The sequence below is a fragment of the Salvelinus alpinus genome, chromosome 24 (assembly GCF_045679555.1).
Source record: "Salvelinus alpinus chromosome 24, SLU_Salpinus.1, whole genome shotgun sequence".
Taxonomy (NCBI): domain Eukaryota; kingdom Metazoa; phylum Chordata; class Actinopteri; order Salmoniformes; family Salmonidae; genus Salvelinus; species Salvelinus alpinus.
The window spans coordinates 35,213,823-35,239,942 of NC_092109.1; the positions used below are offsets into that span (position 1 = coordinate 35,213,823).

General features: G+C 42.3%; 3 protein-coding genes across 4 annotated transcripts in view; 1 reads left to right on the forward strand and 2 right to left on the reverse strand.

Moving 5' to 3' along the window:
• Positions 1-4,704, reverse strand: part of LOC139552730 (bifunctional heparan sulfate N-deacetylase/N-sulfotransferase 1-like) — a 146,803-nt gene extending 142,099 nt beyond the window's left edge. For both annotated transcript variants that reach the window (XM_071364752.1, XM_071364754.1), the window contains exon 1: positions 4,527-4,704. The gene's annotated coding sequence lies outside the window, so the exon portion shown is untranslated. The remainder of the gene's footprint in view (positions 1-4,526) is intronic.
• A 5,868-nt stretch (positions 4,705-10,572) lies between these two features.
• On the forward strand, positions 10,573-19,732 carry LOC139552731 (pre-mRNA-splicing factor RBM22-like). The gene is made up of 11 exons (XM_071364756.1): positions 10,573-10,671; positions 11,083-11,136; positions 11,927-11,956; positions 12,141-12,273; positions 12,424-12,524; positions 12,960-13,132; positions 13,350-13,550; positions 13,724-13,888; positions 14,087-14,196; positions 18,239-18,367; positions 18,540-19,732. Exons 1-11 carry the CDS (start codon positions 10,618-10,620, stop codon positions 18,680-18,682), a joined length of 1,293 nt encoding a protein of 430 aa, XP_071220857.1. The 5' UTR covers positions 10,573-10,617; the 3' UTR covers positions 18,683-19,732.
• Positions 19,650-25,797, reverse strand: LOC139552732 (myozenin-2). The gene is made up of 5 exons (XM_071364757.1): positions 25,594-25,797; positions 22,392-22,472; positions 21,275-21,610; positions 21,000-21,189; positions 19,650-20,289 (listed from the first exon to the last, which is right to left on the reverse strand). The coding sequence occupies exons 2-5, from the start codon at positions 22,465-22,467 to the stop codon at positions 20,100-20,102; spliced, it is 792 nt and encodes a 263-aa protein (XP_071220858.1). The 5' UTR covers positions 22,468-22,472; positions 25,594-25,797; the 3' UTR covers positions 19,650-20,099.
• Positions 25,798-26,120: the final 323 nt, after the last annotated feature.

Below are 26,120 nucleotides of genomic sequence, written 5' to 3' on the forward strand. Positions count from 1 at the left end.
TGGATCAGAAACCCAGTTAGTATCTGGTGTGATCACCATTTGCCTCATGCATCTCCTTTGCATAGAGTTGATCAGGCTGTTGATTGTGGTCTGTGGAATGTTGTCCCACTCCTCTTCAATGGCTGTGTTGCTGGATAGTGGCAGGAACTGGAACACGCTGTTGTACACGTCAATCCAAAGCATGCCAATCATGCTCAAATGGGTGGCATATGTCTGGTGAGTATGCAGGCCATGGAAGAAGTGGGATATTTTCAGCTTCCAGGAATTGTGTACAGATCTTTGCGACATGGGGCTGTGCATTATCATGCTGAAACATAAGTTGGTTTACGATAGGGAAATTAACATTAAATTCTCTGGCAACAGCTCTGGTGAACATTCCTGCAGTCAGCATGCCAACTGCATGCTCCCGCAAAACTTGAGACATCTGTGGCATTGTGTGATAAATCTGCGCATTTTAGAGTGGGCTTTCGTTGTCCCTTGCACAAGGTGCACCTGTGCAATTATCATGCCGTTAAATCAGCTTCTTGATATGCTACACCTGTCAGGTGGATGGATTATCTTGGCAAAGGAGAAATGCTCACTAACAGGGATGTAAACAAATTTGTGCACAAAAATTTTGAAAAAGATTTGAGCATATGGAACATTTCTGGAATGTTTTATTTCAGCCCATGAAACCAACACTTTACATGTTGCGTTTATATTTTTGTTCAGTGTATATATAAAAGTGTTCATATTAGTTGGCAGGGGTCTTCAAAATTGTGTTTTGATGTATTTCTAATACTTTAACACTTGTTTCTGGTAGATGTTTTCAAAGACCCCTTTTCCATCTGTCTGAACAGAAATCAAAACATTCCCCTAAACCTAATTTCTAGGATGGAAAATTAATATATGCCTTAATTTGTCAAAAATATATATACTCTTAGCTTTCATTTGACATCCAATATGATATGGTCCCATCACGTTGGTGCTCATGAGTCCTTTTACATTAAATGAGAATTGGCTATTGGTGTGCATGGATTATGCTATAGCTGTAAGGAGCCGTTACTTAACACAAAAAAAGCCAGCAAAGACTTTGAACATACAGTGCCTTCAGAAAGTATTCACACCCCTCGACTTTATCCACATTTTGCTGTGTTACAACCTGAATTTAAAATGGATTAAATTGAGATTATGTGTCACGGTCCAACACACAATACCCCATCATGGCAAGTGGAAGTCTAAAATATTTTTCAAAATTATTTAAATTAAAAGCTGAAATGTCTTGAGTCAATAAGTATTCAACCCCTTTGCTATGGAAAGTCTAAATAAATTCAGGAGTAAAAATGCACTTAGTAGTTACAGTTGAAGTCAGAAGTTCACATACACCTTAGCCAAATACATTTAAACTCAGTTTCACAATTCCTGACAATTAATCCTAGGAAAAATTCCCTGTCTTAGGTCAGTTAGGATCACCACTTTATTTTAAGAACGTGAATTGTCAGAATAATAGTAGAGAGAATGATTTATTTCAGCTTTTATTTCTTTCAATACATTCCTAAATTGGTCTGAAGTTTACATACACTCAATCCTTGCTCGCACACGCTTTTTCAGTTCTGCCCACAAATGTTCTACAGGGTTGAGGTCATGGCTTTGTGATGGCCACTCCAATACCATGACTTAGTTGTCCTTAAGCCATTTTGCCACAACTTTGGAAGCATGCTTGGGGTCATTGTCCATTGGGAAGAGCCATTTGGGAACAAGCTTTAACTTCCTGACTGATGTCTTGAGATATTGCTTCAATATTGGTTGGGATGGTGTTCTTCGGTTTGCAAGCCTCCCCCCTTTTCCTCCAAACATAACGATGGTCATTATGGCCAAACAGCTCCATTTTTGTTTCATCAGACCAGAGGACATTTCTCCAAAAGTACAATCTTTGTCCCCATGTGCAGTTGCAAACCATAGTCTGGTTATTATATGGCGGTTTTGGAGCAGTGGCTTCTTCCTTGCTGAGCAGCCTTTCAGGTTATGTTGATATAGGACTCGTTTTACTGTGGGTATAGATACTTTTGTACCCGTTTCCTCCAGCATCTTCACATGGTCCTTTGCTGTTGTTCTGGAATTGATTTGCACTTTTCGCACCAAAGTACGTTCATCTCTAGGAGACAGAAAGCATCTCCTTCCTGAGCGGTATGACGGCTGCGTGGTCCCATGGTGTTTATACTTGCGTACTATTGTTTGTACAGATGAACGTGGTACCTTCAAGCGTATGGAAATTGCTCCCAAGGATGAACCAGACTTGTGGAGGTCTACAATTTTTTTTCTGGGGTCTTGGCTGATTTCTTTTGATTTTCCCATGATGTCAAGCAAAGAGGCACTAAGTTTGAAGGTAGACCTTGAAATACATCCACAGGTACACCTCCAATTGACTCAAATGCTGTCAATTAGCCTATCAGAAGCTTCTAAAGCCATGACATTTTATGGAATTTTTCAAGCTGTTCAAAGGCACAGTCAATTTAGTGCATGTAAACGTCTGACCCACTGGAATTGTGATACAGTGAATTATAAGTGAAATAATCGGTCTGTAAACAATTGTTGGAAAAATGACTTGTCAGGCACAAAGTAGATGTCCTAACCGACTTGCCAAAACTGTAGTTTGTTAACAAGAAATTTGTGCTGTGGTTGAAAAACGAGTTTTAATGACTCCAACCTAAGTGTATGTAAACCTCTGACTTCAACTGTACATTGACTGTGTGCAATAAGTGGTTAACAATTTTTGAATGACTACCTCATCTCTGTACCTCACACATACAGATAATTGTAAGGTCCCTCAAATTTCAAACACTGATTCAAACACAAAGACCAGGGAGATTTTCCAATGCCTTGCAAAGCTGGGCACCTATTGGCAGATGGGGGGGGAAGTAGACGTTGAATATCCCTTTAAGCATGAAGTTATTAATTACACTTTGGATCGTGTATCAATATATCCAGTCACCACAAAGATACAGGCGTCATTCTGAAATCAGTTGCAGAAGTGGAAGGAAACCACTCAGATTTCACCATGAGCCCAATGGTGACTTTAAGAGTTGAACGGCTGTTTGGGGCAAATCTAACAACACTGCAACAACTTAATATGTTCAAGCATGATGGTGGCTGCATCATGTTATGGGTACGCCTGTCATAGGCAAGGACTAGGGAGTTTTTTTTTAAACAAAAATAAATGGAATATTGCTAAGCATACTCAAAATCCTAGAGAAAAACCTGGTTCAGTCTGCTTTCCAACAGACACTGGGAGATGAATTCACCTTTCAGCAGAGTTCCTGTCTAGCAATGGTTAACAATCAACTTGACAGAGCTGGAAGAATTATTATTTTTAAAGTAGAATGTGCAAATACTGTACAATCCAGAAAGACTCAGCTGTAATCGCTGCCAAGTGTAATTCTAACAGGTATTGGCTCTGGGATGTGAATACTTGTGTACATGAGATATCTGTAAACATATTTCTAAAAAGACATTCACTTTGTCAATATAAGGTATTGTGTAGACTAAGAATTTATTTTAGCCATTTTGAATTCAGGCTGTAATAGAATGTGGAATAAGTGAAGGGGCATGAATACTTTCTGATAGCACGATATATCCATAGCAAACCGAGTCGATTTGAAATGGCATTGTACAACAGACCAGTCAACTCAACAAAGGTAGCCTACTTATTGCATTTTAAGTTAGTTACACTTCAGTTATTACACTCAAACTGGGAGCGTAATTTACCAATTTAGTAGCCATGGCAAAGTACACACAAAACGAATGTTATGGTTTACGTGCGAATTCCATTGCGGCAGACTCCATAACTGGAGTTCTCACGTTATATTATAAAGTGTGCATTGGAAACCGGTATGGTTACACTTACACATAGGCATAATAAGATGCATTCAACATATCCTTGTTACTATATTGTTTTATATTTATCAGCCCAAAGCAAAGTGTGAGTCTTCTGAAATCTAAGTAACGTTAAATGAGCACGCATTATAGTAGATCTAATCATCAATCATTACTCAGCAAGTGTGCATGAAAACAAATGTTCTTGCTACAATGTACGTAAACGCTATCCTCCCCAACGTTAACTAGCTAGTCAGTTTAATAGATAACATAGCCTGCCAGCTAGTTTCGGGGGTTTTTCAAGTCATAATTAGCTGGCTAAATGAACTAGCTGGCTAATTGAATCAGTGAAAAACTAACAGGCTAGCAAACGCGCTATCATGCAACAGCATGGCAGTTTTCCAGAATAATAAATCACTGTAAACTCTTTGTTTTGTTATAAAGACAGCTCACAAGCAACAGTAGTTAAGATTTTAGACACGAACATTTACATATCTAGCTAACTAACGTTAGCCATGTCCTCGTTGCTTTGTAGCTTACCTAGCTAGCTGCCACTCACTCTTGAGTCGAATTCGGAGAAAGGGGACTTTCAGAGGCTAGCGTTCCCATAAACCGTGCGTGCTTTCCAGCTGCACGCTTACTAGACAAACACATTTAACAAAATAGCAACTTACCAACTTGATTGTTTCGTCGACACGACCAGCTTGGTGTATACAATCTGGATTTAGAGTTTGACATTAGGCAGTAGCTAGCTTTACCAGTATTGGGGCGTCCCGGTTTAGATGTGGTTTGTTACTGGTGGAGAGAAACATGAGGACTCGCCACCCTCCTTCACCTCGTCGCCTTCTCGGAGAAGCGATTGCTCGCTAGAGGGCGTAATAATACCTCCAGTGCCCTGCGCCCCCTCCCACTAAAACAAAACAAACGTGTCTATACTGTTTTATAAAGCAATTGTATGTTGAAATCAAGCTGATAGGGCTCATTGTAATTTTCTATTGTTTAAAAAAAATTACTTTGGAAAAAATGACTATGGTCAATGATGCTTGTATGGCATTCCACTGAAAATTATTGATGTGATAAGAATAATCTCTCTCTAGCTCCCGCAATCTCCCACTTTTAAGGAAAATGGGTTTCATACTAGATGCCTTCTGACACTTATGGGGCAGGGACCTGAATGTCCTCTGAGTTTACAGTTGGTCCATTGCTTTTCAACAGATACATGGGTCTTTAGATCTGTGCATGCTATAATGCACTTATTAAAATCACTGTCATACATAGGCCTACAGTGCATTTGGGAAAGTATTCAGACCCCTTGACTTTTTTCCACATTTTGTTACGTTACAGCCTTATTCTAAAATTGATCAAATTGCCCCCCTCCCCCCAATCTACACACAATATCCTATAATGACAAAGCAAAAACAGTTTTGACATTTTTGCAAATTAACAAAAAATATTAAACTGAAATATCACATTTACTTAAGCATTCAAACCCATTACTCAGTACTTTGTTAAAGCACCTTTGGCAGCGATTACAGCCTCGAGTCTTCTCAAGCTCTGTCAGGTTGGATGGGGAGTGTCGCTGCACAGCTATTTTCAGGTCTATCCAGAGATGTTCGATCAGGTTCAAGTCTGGGCTCTGGACATTCAGAGACTTGTTCCGAATCCACTCCTGCAGTGTCTTGGCTGTGTGGTTAGGGTCGTTGTCCTGTTGGAAGGTGAACCTTCTCCCCAGTCTGAGGTCCTGAGCGCTCTGGAGCAGGTTTTCATCAAGGATCTCTGTAATTTACGCAGTTGATCTTTCACTCGATCCTGACTAGTCTCCTTGACGCTGAAAAACATCCCCACCACCATAGGGATGGTGCCAGGTTGCCTCCAGATGTGACGTTTGGCAATCAGGCCAAATAATTCAATCTTGGTTTCATCAGACCAAAGAATCTTGTTTCTCATGGTCTGAGAGTCCTTTAGGTGCCTTTTGGCAAACTCCAAGTGGGCTGTCATGTGCCTTTTACTCAGGAGTGGCTTCAGTCTGGCCACTCTACCATAAAGGCCTGATTCTCCCCCGATTGCTTAGTTTGGCCGGGTGGCCAGCTCTAGGAAGAGTCCTGGTGATTACAAATTTCTTGCATTTAAGAATGATTGAGGCCACTGTGTTCTTGGGGACCTTCAATGCTGAAGAAATATTTTGGTACCCTTCCCCAGATCTGTGCCTCAACACAATCCTGTCTTGGAGCTCTACGGACAGTTCCTTCGACCTCATGGCTTGATTCTTTGCTCTGACATGCATTGTCAACTATGGGACCTTATATAGACAGGTGTGTGCCTTTCCAAATCATGTCCAATCAATTGAATTTACCATAGGTGGACTCTCCAATCAAGTTGTAGAAACATCTCAAGAATGATCAATGGAAACAGGATGTACCTGAGGTCAATTTGAAGTCTCATAGCAAAGGATCTGAATACTTATGTAAATAAGGTATTTCTGTGATATAAATATATATGTATTTTTACCCCCTTTTGCTCCCAAATTTCTATCCAATTACGAGAGAGAGAGGCGAAGGTAGAGTCATGCGTCCTCCAAAACATGACCCGGCTAACCACTCTTCTTAACACCCACCCGCTTAACCCAGAAGCCAGCTGCACCAATGTGTCGGAGGAAACACTGTTCAACTGACAACCGAAGTCATCCTGCAGGCGCCCGGCCCGTCACAAGGAGTCGCTAGAGCGCAATGAGCCAAGTAAAGCCCCCCCCCCCCCCCCCCCGGCCAAACCCATGTTCAGATGCAAGTGGTATATTTTCTTATAACACTAAATTGATAACACTTGCAATGCCCCCTATCTTATGTTCAGAACCTTTAATTGTGCATTCATTGGGGTTTCATGCATCTTTCACCCCTGCACCCGCACAAAAAAAAATTGGAATGGTGACATTTGCGTGATCGGTTTTCTATCGCTCATTTGCACGTCACGGCAATGATATCATGTCACCGTGTGGGACTGTGGGTCAGTTAACCTTGTCGGGATGGGCGCCCTGATTCTAATTTGTGAGCTAGGCAGGCTACTGCCTGGGAAGGTCTCCCTAACAGAAGTATGAGATGGGGAGGAGGGCGGGGGTAGGTTGACCTCAGGTCTCCCCACTGGAAGCCAGAGGTAGGGGGAGCGGGGGAATCTATCAAATAGCGCACCTCTAACTTTGCACAGTACTAATGCAATTAGTAAATCAGTCACACTACGAAATACTACCAAATTAACCACAATTCATTCATAATACTGTGAATATATAGTTTCACAGACATATTTTTGCTTTTTTTTCTGGTTTATGCGAAATCGTTAAGAATAATATAAAACCAGTCTGCACACCACCAAGGTGAATTGGTTTATTCTGTCAACCAGTGTTGGAGGATGGGTAATTTATTGATGCTCAGTGCCAAATCAACACAAATTTGTTTCTATTTGTCTTTGTTACTTCTTTTTGATATGAGTCTTATTTTTGTCTATATTTTTATATTTATATAGTTTTAAATGTTATGATTATTTATTTGTGTTGTTCCAAATGTCTGAATAAAAATGACAGTTAGTGCAGAATGGTACAGTTAGTGCAGGGGGGTTCACCCAGGGAGCCATAAAAGAACCGCCACTGCCCCTGAGTAAAGTTCAGTGAAATATAATGAGTACATTTTCTTTAGTAAACAACACATTTCACTGCACCTATCCGGTGTATGCGACAATAAAACATATTTTAATACAAATTGTTATCCAATATCAAAAATACAAGATACACAATTCAAAACTGTTCTTTTTGAAGTGTTGAATAGAAAGAATAGTGGATGATAAATATAATTTTCCATACAGTATTTGACATGCAAATTATTTTTTTTTTACAATTTGTATCCAATGGCAGGTTGTGAACATGTTGAGAAATGTTAGTCTTACAGTTTCATTAACCTTGTACAAAACATCAGAAATAGGGGTGCTGTATAGCAGTTGGCTACTGTGAAAACGTATTACGGTGTTGTCTGCCATTTCTGCCACATGCAACATTGTACAAGATCACCTTTTCTATATGACTTGTCATCTGATACAGTATCGCCTGTCTCTCTGCTTCTCAAAATTTATCAGCTTACAGTGTGTCAATGAAATTCAGATGATGAGTGGAATATATTGTTATATACAACCCAGGTATTTCAGCAGTGCATTGTACACTTGAACTATGTCCTATTGAAGCATACTGGCTGATGGAGAATGATGATGTAGTATTTACAGCCACATCCATATATAATTTGGTTTTACCTTCCAACATAAATTGATGTCAAATTGTTGCATTTATAAGGTAAAAATATAGACATTTACAGTGTTCATCAGTTATCAAACTATATACTTTAACTAGGCACTAAATAATTTTGGTTCAGTAGTTTTGAGAAGTTTGACTAAATGACGAAAATCATATCAAAAGTAAAGTGAATATTGCATTTTGAAAAGCAGATACTTAGATTGAATATGTTACCAAATTGAAAGAGTGATTTGGTGCAGTGGACAAGTGACTTTGTGAATAATTTTGTTGTACTCAGTGAATTGAAAATGTGCTTAGAGTTATGAAGCATGAGCTGTTTTGATAATCTGTTTAGATTTTTGTGCTTAGAGTTATGAAACATGAGCTGTTTTGATAATCTGTTTAGATTTTTGTGTTTAGAGTTATGAAACATGAGCTGTTTTGATAATCTGTTTAGATTTTTGTGTTTAGAGTTATGAAACATGAGCTGTTTTGATAATCTGTTTAGATTTTTGTGTTTAGAGTTATGAAACATGAGCTGTTTTGATAATCTGTTTAGATTTTTGTGCTTAGAGTTGCGAAAATGTACAAAATACTTGTGAAAATGGCAAGAAAGTTATTTAAAAATAATAATAGTAGGTTATATTTAACCTCAGCTCAGGATCCTTATCATCACCTGAGAGACTGGGGGTAAATTACTTTCCCCTTTCCTCAATGAACCACTCCTATATATATACACAACCATGCGGTTAGAATTATTCACCATACACAAGAAAATTATCCACAGATAAATGTTGAAGATGTTGTTTCCACTCTGAAATAATAGTTATACACTTTTATAAAACTGTCTATGTGGTGTGTGTGTGTGTGTGTGTGTGTGTGTGTGTGTGTGTGTGTGTGTGTGTGTGTGTGTGTGTGTGTGTGTGTGTGTGTGTGTGTGTGTGTGTGTGTGTGTGTGTGTGTCAATGACTGTATACAATATATGAAGGTGCGTGTGTGTGTGTGTTTTGGTCTGATCACTTGAGAATGCTTTTTGCTGCAGTGTATGCTGGAAAGACACTGAGCCAGGGTCAGAGTAGTACAGAAGGTGTCATATGCTGAGGCAGTGAAGACAGTAGTAAAGGAAGATGGGTCCGTGAGCTAGGTTGAAGATGACATTGTGAGTAGGCCGAGGCCAATAGAGACCATAGGAATAACATGTGCTTCAGTAAGGTTGGCTTCTTAGTGGTCATAGCCATGGTTTATCAACTCTACTGCATTAAACATAAGTCACCGAAAATAGATGTTGTGGTGGCAGCTGCAGAGAAGTTCTTGGGTGTACAAGATTTTATTGCAAAAGAATTACAAGGTGTGTAGAACGACAGCGTCCGTTCTCCCAGGCTGCCGACCTGGTGTAGGATCAGACAGGGCCAAAGTAGTGGAATAGTAGTGCGGTTTTAATGGGTGAAGGGCAGGTTTTCCCAAACTCGTTCCTGGGGACCCCAAGGGGTGCACATTTTGGTTTTTGCCCTATCACTATCTACACAGCCGATTCAAATCATCAAAGCTTGATGATGAGTTGATTATTTGAATCAGCTGTGTAGTGCTAGGGCAAAAACCAGTTGCCATACCAGGCGGTGATGCAACTGGTCACGATGCTCTCGATGGTGCAGCTGTAGAACTTTTTGAGGATCTGGGGACCCATTCCAAATCTTTTCAGTTTCCTGAGGGGGAAAAGGTGTTGTCGTGCCCTGTTAACAACTGTCTTGGTGTGTTTGGACCATGATAGTTCGTTGGTGATGTGGACACCAAGGAAAGGCTCGACCCGCTCCACTACAGCCGCGGGCCTGTTCGGCCCGCCTTTTCCTGTAGTCCACGATCAGCTCCTTTGTCTTGCTCACATTGAGGGAGAGGTTGTTGTCCTGGCACCACACTGCCAGGTCTCTGACCTCCTCCCTATAGGCTGTTTCATCGCTGTCGGTTATCAGGCCTACCACTGTTGTGTCGTCAAGAAATGTTATAATTTTTTTATGTTTTACAAATGTTTTATGTTTAATTTTTTAATGTTTTTATGTTTAGTTTTAGCTCACATAATATCATTTAAAAGTATGTATTAAGGTGTCAGTAATAGAATAAATGTGGCAAAAACAAATGTAGACATTAACAAATTTCTATAGCGTCCAAAATATTTGTTTACAACGGTGGAGGAGTGCCAAGATGGAGGCACTGTGGCTTCAACACAGCGCCCCCATTGGTCATCTAGTGCAAAGCATTGGATTCTATTAGTTACTATAGCCACAAAGTCAAAATTGGCTATCGTAAAAATTCATGCAAACAAAAATGTGCTTTTCGGGCTTAGTTTAAAGTTAGCGTTAAGCATAAGGTTAGCAGTGTGGTTAAGGTTAGGTTTAAAATCAGATTAAAAAACATATATACATTTTAGAAATGGGCGTGGTTTATTGCTTTGTGGCTGTGGTAACTAGTGATTACCGGGAAGACACTGACAGAGGATTTCTAAAATGGCGACATCTTTAGGAGCTAACACTTACAATAGACAAAATTGGGAAGACGCGGTATGTTTTAAGTGATATTTTTCAGTTAATCTGAAAGGAAAATGTAATATGTAATTGTTATTCTGCGATATTGATTGTGTCAATAAGCAGTGGTACCCGAGATACGTTTAGTGTTTTCCTGGGAGCTCGCTTAGCTAACTAACGTTAGCTAACTTTAATGACAAATCCGATGGTTTCTAGTTAGCTAAGTCGTTGCCCTTTTTAATAGTTAGCAAAATAAACATTCACAGCTGCGTAGCTAAAAATGTAATGTTCTTGAACTATTTAATCGATTATTCAAAGTAGCTAGCTAGCAAATTTTTTAAATATCAGATTTTAGCTTTATCGTTAGCTAACCACGTTACTAGTAGCTACTGTATGTTAGCTAGCTAACGTTAATTGTTTTGTTTGTTGCCATCTTCCCTTCCACAGGATTTCCCCATTCTCTGCCAGACATGTCTTGGAGAGAATCCTTATATTCGAATGGTACGTTTAATCAATTCTCTGACTTCGGGTTAATGTTTTCTGGGAGCTAACTAACGTTAGCCCATTATCATGAGTATCCGTTCATTAACAGTTACATTACACATACCACAAGTCATTGGACGAAGAGCGTCTTCTGTAGGGGGAAGTTGTATTAAGATCCCCGACACTCAGTCTGAACATTAACACGTATCACTTGCGGTACGTTTTTGGAAGGACCTAGACTGTTATATATCAGCGATAAATAATTGTTAAAAAAAGGTTAATTGATACACACCTTCATAGGTTTAGTGTAGCCATATATCCATGTTTGGAGACGGAAGACAAGAGGTTGTCTTCCTGTGTTAATTTGCGATCTCTCATGCGCCAAACACCTGTGTGTAAGCGTAACTCGGGAAGTGCAGCAGAAGTGTAGATTGTCAGATGGAGTCACCCGTAGCTGTATGGATCTGTTCAAAACCGATACAATAAGTGCTTATTTTTGTTATACCTATGTTTTTCTCTGATATAAGGTAAGGGCCATATAGTTCGAAAGCCATATCCCAAGCATTGATTGACGTTTCTAAGCGTTAAAACACAGTGTCGTGACTGTAGCTCACTCTAGGCAGTCATGGGCAAAGCTAATGGCTGAGAACTGTTGGCAGAAGGCTGCCTAGAGTTTGAGAGCCAGGAGCTAACCACCTTTTTGCAAAATGTATGTCCATGTAGCTGAATCTTTAATTGACATGTCCTTCTACATATGGTAATTCAAAACAAGTACTCATCCTGTATCACAATCTGTTTTTTTTGCTAGACCAAGGAGAAGTATGGCAAGGAGTGCAAGGTAAGAAATTCACAAGTGCATTAATGCTCAATTGGATTAATCAGTCACAGTTACACATATAGCAGAGTTTTCCAACATAGGTTCTGAGGAGAAACCCTGTACATAAGTAGAGTACCCTGCTACAGAGTATGCCACTGCAATCTAAACCTTCACTGACCTCCTGCTTCCGCTATGTCCTCCTTAGATATGTGCCAGACCATTCACTGTGTTCCGATGGTGTCCTGGGACCCGCATGCGCTTCAAGAAGACAGAGGCGTGCCAGACGTGCAGCAAGATAAAGAATGTATGTCAGACCTGCCTGCTGGATCTAGAGTATGGTGAGTCAACAAGGACAGGGTTTGGAACAGGTTATATCTGTACCATCCAGAGAATGACTACACACACACAGAGAGTTGTACAGGTATAAAAAAAATTGCATGTCCGACAAGTTCAGGGTGGATGTTAATTTTCATTACTCCTTCATCTAGGCTTGCCAATACAGGTCCGAGACACGGGTCTGTCAATCAAGGACGACGTGCCAAAATCAGATGTCAACAAGGAATACTACACACAGAACATGGAAAGAGAGGTGATGTATTTTCCCTTATTCAAGATCGAAGGTAGTTGGTAACATTATTATCTGAGTCCCGTGTGTAAACTTCTAATTGTGTGACGGCAGTAATGTTACCAGAGAGATCAATGTTTACATTCTGTCGTCTAGCCTAATTCTGCTTGCTTCGTAAATATCCTTACAGTGTGTTCAATGCCAAGAGGGTTCAGATAGCACCCTTTGACCCTTCTCATTTTCCCTTGAAGATTCCAGACAATGTTTACTCGCCAAGTCACATGACTTATTCATAAGGACCACCCAGAAATATCTGGTCTTTGGTCCTCTGGTCTTAGTTGTGGACCTTCCGTGGCCAGGTCATTCGTCATTATTTCAGTCTTCATGAGATCTGGTAAATGAAATGGTTTAAATGGGGTGAAATGCATCCACTTGACATTCGCTCTCTCCTGACTGCAGATAGGGAACTCTGATGGTACCCGGCCGGTGGGTCTCCTGGGTAAGGCCCCCAGCTCTAGTGACATGCTGCTGAAGCTAGCCCGCACCACGCCTTACTACAAGAGGAACAGACCACACATCTGCTCCTTCTGGGTGAAGGGAGAGTGTAAGAGAGGAGAGGAGTGTCCTTACAGGTGAGCAACTTTCAACATCATGAAACCATAGGTGCAAAGAAATACGTGACACATGTTAAACATCGGGCAGTTGTTGACTTATGAGCCAATGGGGAAAAAAGTCAATGCAGTGGCACAGGTCTGGTTCTCTACATTGGCCAAGATAAGAAGATTGTTTCCAAGATGTTGACAGACGTTTTGCTTTAACTCTCATTATCTCTGAACTACTGCACTCCAGGCATGAGAAGCCTACTGATCCAGACGATCCCCTGGCAGACCAGAACATTAAGGACCGTTACTATGGTATCAACGACCCTGTGGCTGACAAGCTGCTGAAGAGAGCCTCCACCATGCCGAGACTGGACACTCCAGAGGACAAGTCCATCACTACACTGTACGTGGGGGGGCTCGGAGACTCCATCACAGACTCGGAGCTCAGGTGAGTGCCTGCCCAGAATAATACATTTTTACTCCAAATGAAGCAGACTGGGCTCACTTACCAGGTAAGTTAATTGAAAACACATTCTCATTTACAGGAATGACCTGTGGAATAGTTACAGGGGAGAGGAGGGGGGGATAAATGAGCCAATATAACTGCTTGTCCCCCAACAGGAACCATTTTTACCAGTTTGGGGAGATCCGAACCACCACCATCGTTCAGAGGCAGCAGTGTGCCTTCATCCAGTTTGCCACCCGTCAGGCTGCAGAGTTAGCTGCTGAGAAATCCTTCAACAAGCTCATTATCAACGGTCGCAGACTCAACGTCAAATGGGGCAGGTAAAGTACCATCCTATGATATGACAGTCTCATACACTTCCACCTGTGGTTTCTAATACTAGTGACAGGTGGCTGTGGCAGCAGGTACCTGTGTTTCTGTTGACTGATTGCTCTGTTATCACAGATATTGCAAGTAAAAACACCTCCAGTGTGACATGAGTTGATGTGATGGATTGACTGTGTGTTATTCTGTTCCAGGTCCCAGGGAGAGGGGGGAAGGAGGGACGGGAGAGGGGGGAAGGACGGAAGGGGAGAAGGGCTGACTGAGATGGGGCTGAAGCTAGAGCCTGTACCTGGATTGCCTGGAGGTGAGAGCTATACACGGGGAGAATCTCAATTTAATTTCCTTGTTTCCTAGCTACCTCTGTCTCTCACCTCATCCTCATTAGATGAGAAGGTCAGAGGACGAGTGACCTTAGACCTCTTCCAATGGGGTTTGAGAAGGAGGCTAGAAGAATGGAACCAGGGTTGTCGCGGTGACCGTATTATCACCACACCGGTAGTCATGACCGCAGTAAAATTCTACGTGACTCGTTCACGATAATCTCCTCTTGTGCCCTCAGGACATGCATTAGTAGTACCCAACTCGCTAACACTCATCAGGTCACTAATGATCTGGTACTCAGGACTCTATTGTCCCTCTAACCACTCTGACATCAATGCAATCGAAATCACATCAAACACTTATCATCAAAACAGTACGTGCTTTTAAAACTCACCTCACTGTGATTGATTAATTTAAAGAAAGAAGTTCAATTAATTAATTAAAATTATGATTGCGCTGTTATACAATACATGGCCTACTGTAGGGCTGGGCGATATGATGATATACAGTTAAACTCAATTTTTCACAATTCCTGACATTTAATCCTAGTAAAGATTCCCTGTTTTAGGTTAGGATCACCACTTTATTTTAAGAATGTGAAATGTCAGAATAATAGTAGAGAGAATGATTTATTTCAGCTTTTATTTCGTTCATCACATTCCCAGTGGGTCAGAAGTTTACATACACTCAATTAGTATTTGGTGGCATTGCCTTTAAATTGTTTAACTTGGGTCAAACATCTTGGGTAGCCTTCCACAAGCTTCCCACAATAAGTTGGGTGAATTTTGGCCCATTCCTCCTGACAGAGCTGGTGTAACTGAGTCAGGTTTGTAGGCCTCCTTGCTCGCACACGCTATTTCAGTTCTGCCCACAAATGTTCTACAGGGTTGAGGTCATGGCTTTGTGATGGCCACTTCAATACCTTGACTTTGTTGTCCTTAAGCCATTTTGCCACAACTTTGGAAGCATGCTTGGGGTCATTGTCCATTGGGAAGACCCATTTGGGACCAAGCTTTTAACTTCCTGACTGATGTCTTGAGATGTTGCTTCAATATTGGTTGGGATGGTGTTCTTCGGTTTGCAAGCCTCCCCCTTTTTCTTCCAAACATAACGATGGTCATTATGGCCAAACAGTTCTATTTTTGTTTCATTAGACCAGAGGACATTTCTCCAAAAAGTACAATCTTTGTCCCCATGTGCAGCTGCAAACCGTAGTCTGGTTATTTTGTGGCGGTTTGGAGCAGTGGCTTCTTTCTTGCTGAGCAGCCTTTCAGGTTATGTCGATATAGGACTCGTTTTACTGTGGGTATAGATACTTTTGTACCTGTTTCCTCCAGCATCTTCACAAGGTCCTTTGCTGTTGTTCTGGAATTGATTTCACTTTTCGCACCAAAGTACGTTCATCTCTAGGAGACAGAACGCGTCTCCTTCCTGAGCAGTATGACGGCTGCGTCGTCACATGGTGTTTATACTTGCGTACTATTGTTTGTACGTGGTACCTTCAGGCGTTTGGAAAATGCTCCCAAGGATGAACCAGACTTGTGGAGGTCTACAAAAAAAAAATCTGAGGTCTTGGCTGATTTCTTTTGATTTTCCCATGATGTCAAGCAAAGAGGCACTGATTTTGAAGGTTGGCCTTGAAATACATCCACAGGTACACCTCCAATTGACTCAAATGATGTCAATTAGCCTTTCAGAAGCTTCTAAAGCCATTACATAATTTACTGGAATTTTCCAGGCTGTTTAAAGGCACAGTCAACTTAGTGTATGTAAACCTCTGACCCACTGGAATTGTGATACAGTGAAATAGTCTGTCTGTAAACAATTGTTGGAAAAATCACTTGTGTCATGCACAAAGTAGATGTCCTAACCGACTTACCAAAACTATAGTTTGTTAGCAAGAAATTTGCAGAGTGGTTGATAAACGAGTTTTAATATCTCCAACCTAAGTGTATGTAAACTTCCGACTTCAACTGTATATCGTGGAACGATAGACATTTTTCTATCGTTTCATATTATGCTCTATCGTTTATTTAGTTGTCGCAAATCACACGATACTGCAATATTTTAGTCAATTGGACGTCGCTTTGCGTGGAAGATAATTTGCAACACAAACAAACATGAAGGAGAGTGAACGTGACAGAGCACGGAGACACAGAGCTCGTACCTAACAGAGGGGCTACTTCAGTCGCATGGACGTGGTTTGGGTATGAACAGTCTGACACGGACCAGAAATACGTCCTCTGCAAAATATGCCACAGGCCGGTCCCGACAACAGGCTCAAACACCACTAACTTCCTTTACCACCTACGCAAGAATCATGTGAAACAGTATGGAGAAAGTCTACAGATGAGACCCAAAAAACTACAGTTGAGTGCTCAAAACAAACCCCAGACTCAGATGTTGCAAGAGGCTTTTTCACGCAACACACCATATGGCAAAAAATCACGAAGATGGAAGGAGAGAGCAGCTGCCGTTACAACTTACGTCTGCAAAGACATGGCACCAATTTACACGGTCGAGAAACAGGTTTCGTGAGTTGGTGCTAACACTCGACCCAAGGTGCCAAATGCAAATACATTTTATTTGTTGAGTATAATTCAAAATGTAAAAGAAATAGGCCTGTTTGTGTGGTCATTTTATATAAACTATTTATTCATTGAATTTACAGAATGTCTATATGGTGATATGTATCGTTATCGGGATATGAAATGACCTATATCGGGAAATTAGATTTTTGGCCATGTCGCATATATATGATTTTGGCCATGTCTTACTATAAAATAATGGCACTTATAAGCATATATTTTCAGCTAAACGAACCAGCCTACAGCGTCATGCATAGCCAGATGGCATACAGGAGGCCAACTCATTCTGTTCTTCTGAAATCCATTTTCTTCATATCATAATGTTTCTTTAGACCTGACAAAAATAATGGATTTATTGTGATGGTGTATATTGCATTGATTTATTAGACTTGTCGACGTTCCAAAGGTACGCATCAGCGACTTGTATGTGTGGAGGCCTGGAGATGCTAAACATGTTTATGCATGGGTAACCGGTTAATAACGCTCTATTACATTCCCCCCAAAAATCTCAGTCGTGCCACAAAGCGCCTATGCAAAACCCTTACTCTGTCACTCGAACGTATTCCAGCTTCCGCCTGCCAGCTGGAAGTCTTTGCTAGTAGGTGTGCGTTTAGGCTATCTGCTCCTCCCCTCTGAAGCCTAGGTTACTGAAGCCTAGGTTACTGAAGCCTAGGTTACTGAAGCCTAGGTTACTGTAGCCTACTGATGACGTTACAAGCATGATTCAGAAATGAGGGAGAGATGTTTTAAAAGAATGGATTAACTTTTTCAATGCTAGTTAAGGATACTATAGTTATATGTTTCACATTGGATTTATTAACTACAAAAAGTTAAGATGTGTTTCTAATTCTTGTGCTCCTCTGTACACACAAGCTTGCTAACGATTGCTCTGGTCCAATGTTAAACCAACTCGGAAGTTCAGACATTCAAAGTTCCTCCATAGAAACCCCTCCGTAGGGGTAATTCTCTGGGACTAATTCAGATAATGCATGTCATAAAAAGATACCCAGCGCTTCAAGGTAAGCTTCCTCCATCTTCTCGCAAAATTTCAGTTGCATCTCGCGGCCTACACTGTAACTGGCAGCACAGTGTGTGGGTTTGTCATGATTAAACCATGCTGAATAACAGAAATCATGCTGTTATGGCAAAATACAACTTTCCTATACAGATTAAATTGCTTACCCACTCCATAGCAAGCTACTCTAGCCCCACTAATTGGTGAAGTATTTTTAATGGTTTAGAGGTTTAAAAAGGAACGATATCAACCAGTACGTTTTTGGGGTTTCGAACCGGTTGCTGGTAGGAGCAGTGGAACGGAATAAAAAGATTTGAAAATTATTTTGGTTTCAACCCGAGTAAAACCCTCACACACATTTTACCATACTCTTCCAGTAATGTGACTTGTCAATACCGACCCTCTCTGTGTCTGTCCTGCAGCTCTACCTCCACCGCCTGTGGATGAAGACACCCCTACCAACTACTTCAACCTGGGCCCAAACTCAGCTCCTCCTGTCATGAACATCAGTCTACCCCCACCCCCTGGTGTGGCTATGCCCCCCCCTCCAGGTAAAACAAGACCCCCCCCCCCCTGAAGTGGACCACAAATAAAACATTTTTTTTAAGTGTTTTCATTGTGTTGTCCTCTGAAGTACAGATAGACAGAGTAAATTAGGACAAGTTTATTTTTGTATCCCCCTCAACTAAGATTTTATAGCCTGTGGTGTTTCTTTCCCTACAGGCTTTGGGCCACCCATGTTCCACTCCATGGACCCCATGGGGATGCCCCCTCCCATGGGCATGAGGCCCCCTGGTCATGTCCACTACCCCTCCCAGGATCCACAGCGCATGGGTGCACACGCCAGCCGTCACGGAGGCTCCTAGACCCTCGTACCTCACGGTTTATGATTAACATCGTGATAATTTGACCAATTTCGCCCTATTAATAACCGACACAGTGACTATAGTCACAGTTCACAGATGTGAGATGCTTCTTTTATATAAGCGTAATGGAGAAGAACCTCTGTTTTGTGCACCAGCAAGGTCTTGCTCGTTAGGAAACTGGAGTGCTGAACAGTATAGTTTTAAATGATTCGTTAAACCTTCCTCCATCGAACCTACAGGTAACTGCCAAAATAAAGGAAACAAAGTGTCTTAATAGGGCGTTGGGCCACCACAAGCCAGAACCGCTTCAATGCGCCTTGGCATAGAACTCTACAAGCGTCTGGAACTTTATTGGAGGGATGCGACACCCATTCTTCCACAAGAAATTCATTCATTTGGTGTTTTGTTGATGGTGGTGGAAAACGCTGTCTCAGACGCAGCTCCAGAACCTCCCGTAAGTGTTCAATTGGGTTGAGACCTGGTGACTGAGACACACACATTTTAAACCCCCTATGCTCCTATGAGACCCCTTTTTTTTTTCAAAGTCACTGATCTCTTCTAACCATGGTAGCCAAAATAATGGGCAACTGGGCATTTTTATGCACGATGGGAAGTTAATTGCTTAATGAACTCAGTAACCACACCTGTGTGGAAACACCTGCTTTCAATACACTTTGTATCCCTCATTTTCTGAAGTGTTTCCTTTATTTTGGCAGTTACCTTTATGTTCTATCTCTGGCTTGTAGATTTGAAAGGGGGGAGGGTTACGTTTGCAAGTTGTGCATATTGTACTGAACCTTATAGAAGAGAATGTCACCATTTCTACAAATGTTTTTTCCTTATAATGCATTTTATGCAGAATTGTCAGATGTTAACGGTCTTCAGAACATCCAATTGTTAAGACCATTTTACTTCCATGTGGTGGCACTATTATCTAAGATTGATAAAGGTGTCCATGACTCCACAGCATTGTCAACGTCTTTTATTATAACTGAAAAGTGTATGGTTCACGTTTTTTGCTTCATTAAACATATTATCCTTTCTTTTAAAGTGTTTTTTTTTTGTTTTTGTAATAGCATAATTGAACAAGTTGTGACCTTGATGAAGTATGACCTGGTCTAAGACATTGTGGATATCATTAGTTGTGGCAGAACAAGACAAGGAGAGAACATTATTTTTCTAAAGTGATTACATGCTAGAAAATTGCACATTAGTATCCACTATTTGGACTTGCAGTTCATGTCTGTAAGAGTGTAACGAGGTCATCTAAAGCTGTCATGGAGCACGTTCGACATTGAAGCCGCCTTTACAGGAGAGTCGAGACTGATCAACAAATCACCTTCCAGCATATATAACTAAATATTATTTGTTGGTCAGTCACAAGTTACCCATGATGCTCTCCGTCACAGCCATGGGCTCAGAGGTCTGAAGTCTCCGTTTCAGCAGTGTAGTGGGCAGCCCAGCCCCTTGGGGTGCGGTTGAAGTTGGGCCGGTCACATATGCTCTCCCAGGTTCGACTCGGTTCAGTATGGGCCTGCAGGAGCTCAAACCCAGGCAGGGGGAACATCCTCACACTACCTGCTGTCCCCCCAAATGGCATCGGGGCCCTACAGAAATACATGGGTGTCAGGATCTACAGTTAGTAAGTCAAACGAATTCCCAGGCCGACAAGGTAAAAATCTGTCATTCTGCCCCTGAGCAAGGCAGTTAACCCACTGTTCCCCGGGCGCCGAAGACATGGATGTCGATTAAGGCGGCCTCCTGCACCTCTGATTCAGAGGGGTTGGGTTAAATGCGGAAGACATATTTCAGTTGAATAAATTGTTGGACATCTGACTAGGTATCCCCCTTTCCCTAAACCACAGATTAAATAAAATGTCTCTGATCAAAAGGCCTCTGGTGTGTGTGTGGGTCATGGTAGCATGGTGAGTAGATACTTAAAGTTTAATCAAACAGATGACTAGTTCTGATTAGTAATTTACCTTTGTATCTTGATATAAATCTGTCTTGAGTGTTTTCTAGAGTTGTGTGGGCATCAGCTTACAGACTGTGTTTTAAAATAGACGCTTTACTCAGTGGCCCAGTCTGGTGTGAGCCAGCGCCAGATTCTGGTTTCACAAGCAGACAGCCTTTTAGAAAGAGGTTTCAGAAGCCAGCCAAGGAGGAAACCAGAAGCCTAGAACATTCTTTGACTGTACTGAAAGGTTGACTCTTGAGTATTTCTCAAAAATGCACACTTTGGTTAGTCAACCACAAGCTTTGTGGTGGTGTAGGGAGTGGTCAAGGGCAGGCTATAGAGCCAGTCACTTGGGCTCACCTGTTGAAGCACCTGTAGTTGTTTAGGGTGAGCTTCTGTGGCAGCTCAGGGAGATGGGCAGAGATGGCAGATAGCAGCTTGTCACTGTTACCGTTCTGGTCCTGAACCTGCCATGGGGAGCAGTAGGACTTGGGAATCACAGTGACGTTGAACCTCTCATGAGGAACTTCTTTCAGAGGCCCATTGTAACCTTTGAGGGAGAGGTGGATTGTTATTGTAGGGGTAATACCCTGTCCCCTTCCATCAGACAGACAGACACTCTCTCACTCAGTTACCTGGGGCCAGGACACTGGGGTTTCCCTTACTGGCTATTGTGTTCTTCAGGGATCTCACTAGGCTGTTTCTTCCTGGTTGTCCAATATAGACCTCTGTGTGGTAATTATTCTTCCCCCCTTGTAAGGCTCCCTGGTTGTGTGTACTGCTATGGTCTGGCTGCTGGGGGTCGAGGGGCACCACCCTGTGAGTGTCTGGTGCTACGTTCTCCAAGGTGAACCTCTCCACCCTCTTCTGTCTCTCCTGGTACATTCTGGAACCTCTGTTAGACCGCAGGTTAAGCTCTTCCATCATCACATCCCGAGGAACGCTGATCTTCTTTCCCAGGTCAAAGTGCTCTGAGGTGTCAGCAACACAGAGACAAGAGAACATACAAAGGCAGACACGTAGATAGTGTAGACAGATGAACAATCAAATAAGTAGAGAGGTAAACACAGACTAACGTATCAATATCCTCCAGTCTTTTGACTTGATTGTAGTGACCTCTTTACCTTACAAGCAAAGCCACTGCCCAAGCTGGGGCTGGATTGATTCAAAGTTCTCCATGTCTTCGGTGTTCAATAGAATATGGCTAACTGGCTCTAACAGTACATGACTGAATTGCAGACACATCATACAGCTAACCTCTCACTGTTTGTAACAGTATCTGATTCTGGCACATTGAGTTCTGTTTTCAGACCCTGATGGAGGATGGTTACTTCAGGAAGGTGTTTGATTGCTGGAGATGTTTAATCATTAAACATGACACTTGTAGGAGTATGGGACATGCTGTTCTTGTTATGAGGTCATGTATGTTGGATTCATGGCTCTGCCCCACCCTGCTACTATGAGTCACACCTCGCCTCAGCATAATGATATTCCTCCCCTGGAGTGATATACATTACTGGGTTCTCGCTCCCTTCACTCCCTCATAATTCACAACTCTCACAGTTGAGCTCAGAGGGAATGCTGTTTGCCCTGTTGAGCTTGAATATATGAACTTTTCTGGATCAAATAGGATTGAAAGTGAAACAAAAGATACTGGAATTCTCCTATAAAATAATAATGCAATGTGGCCTTCTTTTTCAATAGCTCGTCCTGAGTCTTGACTCCCTCTGTGGACTGTGGTGGTTGCCATACCTCCTTGTTTTTCCATGCACAGTTCCTGGACCAACTGTTTCCTCTGCTTGGCCAGGTCACAGTCTGGGTCCTGCATCGTCCCTGTCAATAGGATTACACCCTGCCATCAGAGACTAGTATGATTACACCCTGTCATCAGAGAGCAGTATGATTACACCCTGTCATCAGAGACTAGTATGATTACACCCTGCCATCAGAGACTAGTGTGATTACACCCTGCCATCAGAGACTAGTATGATTACATCCTGCTATCAGACTAGTATGATTACACCCTGCCATCAGAGAGTAGTATGATTACACCCTGCCATCAGAGACTAGTATGATTACACCCTGCCATCAGAGACTAGTATGATTACACCCTGCCATCAGAGACTAGTGTGATTACACCCTGCCATCAGAGGCTAGTGTGATTACACCCTGCCATCAGAGACTAGTATGATTACACCCTGCCATCAGAGACTAGTATGATTACACCCTGTCATCAGAGAGCAGTATGATTACACCCTGCCATCAGAGACTAGTATGATTACACCCTGCCATCAGAGACTAGTATGATTACACCCTGCCATCAGAGAGCAGTATGATTACACCCTGTCATCAGAGACTAGTATGATTACACCCTGCCATCAGAGACTAGTATGATTACACCCTGCCATCAGAGACTAGTATGATTACACCCTGCCATCAGAGAGCAGTATGATTACACCCTGCCATCAGAGGCTAGTGTGATTACACCCTGCCATCAGAGACTAGTATTATTACACCCTGCCATCAGAGACTAGTATGATTACACCCTGCCATCAGAGAGCAGTATGATTACACCCTGCCATCAGAGGCTAGTGTGATTACATCCTGCCATCAGAGAGTTGTAGGATTACACCCTGCCATCAGAGAGTTGTAGGATTACACCCTGCCATCAGAGACTAGTATGATTACACCCTGCCATCAGAGAGCAGTATGATTACACCCTGCCATCAGAGAGTAGTATGATTACACCCTGCCATCAGAGACTAGTATGATTACACCCTGCCATCAGAGGCTAGTGTGATTACATCCTGCCATCAGAGAGTTGTATGATTACACCCTGCCATCAGAGACTAGTATGATTACACCCTGCCATCAGAGAGCAGTATGATTACACCCTGCCATCAGAGGCTAGTGTGATTACATCCTGCCATCAGAGAGTTGTATGATTACACCCTGCCATCAGAGACTAGTATGATTACACCCTGCCATCAGAGAGCAGTATGATTACACCCTGCCATCAGAGGCTAGTGTGATTACATCCTGCCATCAGAGAGTTGTAGGATTACACCCTGCCATCAGAGACTAGTATGATTACACCCTGCCATCAGAGAGTTGTAGGATTACACCCTGCCATCAGAGACTAGTATGATTACACCCTGCCATCAGAGAGCAGTATGATTACACCCATCAGGCCCTACACCCAAACAAGGGCACTGCGTTCATCCACCTCTGGCCTGCTCGCCTCCCTACCTCTGAGGAAGTACAGTTCCCGCTCAGCCCAGTCAAAACTGTTCGCTGCTCTGGCACCCCAATGGTGGAACAAACTCCCTCACGACGCCAGGTCAGCGGAGTCAATCACCACCTTCCGGAGACACCTGAAACCCCACCTCTTTAAGGAATACCTAGGATAGGATAAAGTAATCCTTCTAACCCCCCCCCCCCTTAAAAGAGTTAGATGCACTATTGTAAAGTGGTTGTTCCACTGGATATCATAAGGTGAATGCACCAATTTGTAAGTCGCTCTGGATAAGAGCGTCTGCTAAATGACTTAAATGTAAATGTACATCCTGCCATCAGAGAGTTGTAGGATTACACCCTGCCATCAAAGACTAGTATGATTACACCCTGCCATCAGAGAGTTGTATGACTACACCCTGCCATCAGAGACTAGTATGATTACACCCTGCCATCAGAGACTAGTATGATTACACCCTGCCATCAGAGAGTTGTATGACTACACCCTGCCATCAGAGACTAGTATGACTACACCCTGCCATCAGAGACTAGTATGATTACACCCTGCCATCAGAGAGTTGTATGACTACACCCTGCCATCAGAGACTAGTATGATTACACCCTGCCATCAGAGAGTTGTATGATTACACCCTGCCATCAGAGACAAGTATGATTACACCCTGCCATCAGAGACTAGTATGATTACACCCTGCCATCAGAGAGTTGTATGACTACACCCTGCCATCAGAGACTAGTATGATTACACCCTGCCATCAGAGACTAGTATGATTACACCCTGCCATCAGAGAGTTGTATGATTACACCCTGCCATCAGAGACAAGTATGATTACACCCTGCCATCAGAGACTAGTATGATTACACCCTGCCATCAGAGAGTTGTATGATTACACCCTGCCATCAGAGACTAGTATGATTACACCCTGCCATCAGAGAGTTGTATGATTACACCCTGCCATCAGAGACTAGTATGATTACACCCTGCCATCAGAGAGCAGTATGATTACACCCTGCCATCAGAGAGTTGTATGACTACACCCTGCCATCAGAGACTAGTATGATTACACCCTGCCATCAGAGAGTTGTATGATTACACCCTGCCATCAGAGACTAGTATGATTACACCCTGCCATCAGAGACTAGTATGATTACACCCTGCCATCAGAGAGTTGTATGACTACACCCTGCCATCAGAGAGTATGGCAGATAGAAACAGTCTCTGTAAGCATGTGTTGTTCTTATGTTATAAGGGGGCGGCAGATAGCCTAGTGGTGAGAGCGTTGAGACCAGTAACCGATCGAATCCCCGAGCTGACAAGGTAAAAATCTGTTGTTCTGCTCCTGAGCATTAACCCAGCGTTCCTCGGGCACTGAAGACGTGGATGTCGATTATGGCAGCCCCCCGTACCTGTCTGATTCAGAGGGGTTGGGTTAAATGCGGAAGACACATTTCAGTTGATGGCATTCAGTTGTACAACTGACTAGGTATCTCCCTTTCCCCTAATCTTGCTACTACATAAAAATCCAGCTTAGTAACAAGTAAACATCCAGAGATATGACAAGTAAACTGGTCACAGCCAAGCCATTCTGTCGAATGTCACGCAGCGTACAATGTATAGAGAACATGAGTTATACCGGAGTTATACAGTAATAATGTGAGACTAACCGACAGAACAGATCCTCCTGTCATCATGATGTCTTACCTGCTATTGAAATTCCAGAACGACCTCCAGATATCAGCAAACTCACTCCTGAATGAGGCTGTAAGAAACTGTTTAATAATTGCTTATGTCTCTTTATTCAAGGCAGAGCTTCCTTTGCTAGTGGAAGACTGGGTTCTGACGGTCGGACCACCCACCTTAGATCACAGGCTTATTTTAGTGAGTGGTGGTCACTAGTCAGAGTGTGCTCCTCACATTATCCCCGATAATAAAAACATGATCTAGCTGACACAGACCCTGAGTGGACACCATAGTCCAGGGGTATTCAAATCTTACCTTATGAGGTCCACAGTCTAAATCAGTCCCTGATACGAGGGAAGAATGAAAAGAAGCAGTGGAACTGGCATCAAGGTCAATAGAATTTAAGGGCCATAGTCTATAAAGACACAGATACTATTCTCTCAGTTGTTCACTGTGCCCTCATCGTCTGTGTGACCTACATTTTACTGAATAGTCTTCAGGAATATACAGTACATTAATGTACAATGAATTTGACACAGACCAAATCG

Bases quoted from the DNA above. Each gene is read 5' to 3' on its own strand.
- LOC139552731 (XM_071364756.1), top strand. From the start codon at position 10,618: ATGGCGACATCTTTAGGAGCTAACACTTACAATAGACAAAATTGGGAA. The intron at 10,672-11,082 runs GTATGTTTTAAG...TCCCTTCCACAG, and splicing joins GACAAAATTGGGAAGACGCG to GATTTCCCCATTCTCTGCCA. The intron at 12,525-12,959 runs GTGATGTATTTT...TCCTGACTGCAG, and splicing joins CACAGAACATGGAAAGAGAG to ATAGGGAACTCTGATGGTAC.
- LOC139552732 (XM_071364757.1), bottom strand. From the start codon at position 22,467: ATGCAGGACCCAGACTGTGACCTGGCCAAGCAGAGGAAACAGTTGGTC. The intron at 21,611-22,391 runs GTATGGCAACCA...CTGACACCTCAG, and splicing joins GTGCATGGAAAAACAAGGAG to AGCACTTTGACCTGGGAAAG. The intron at 21,190-21,274 runs GTAACTGAGTGA...TCTCCCTCAAAG, and splicing joins CCCCAGTGTCCTGGCCCCAG to GTTACAATGGGCCTCTGAAA.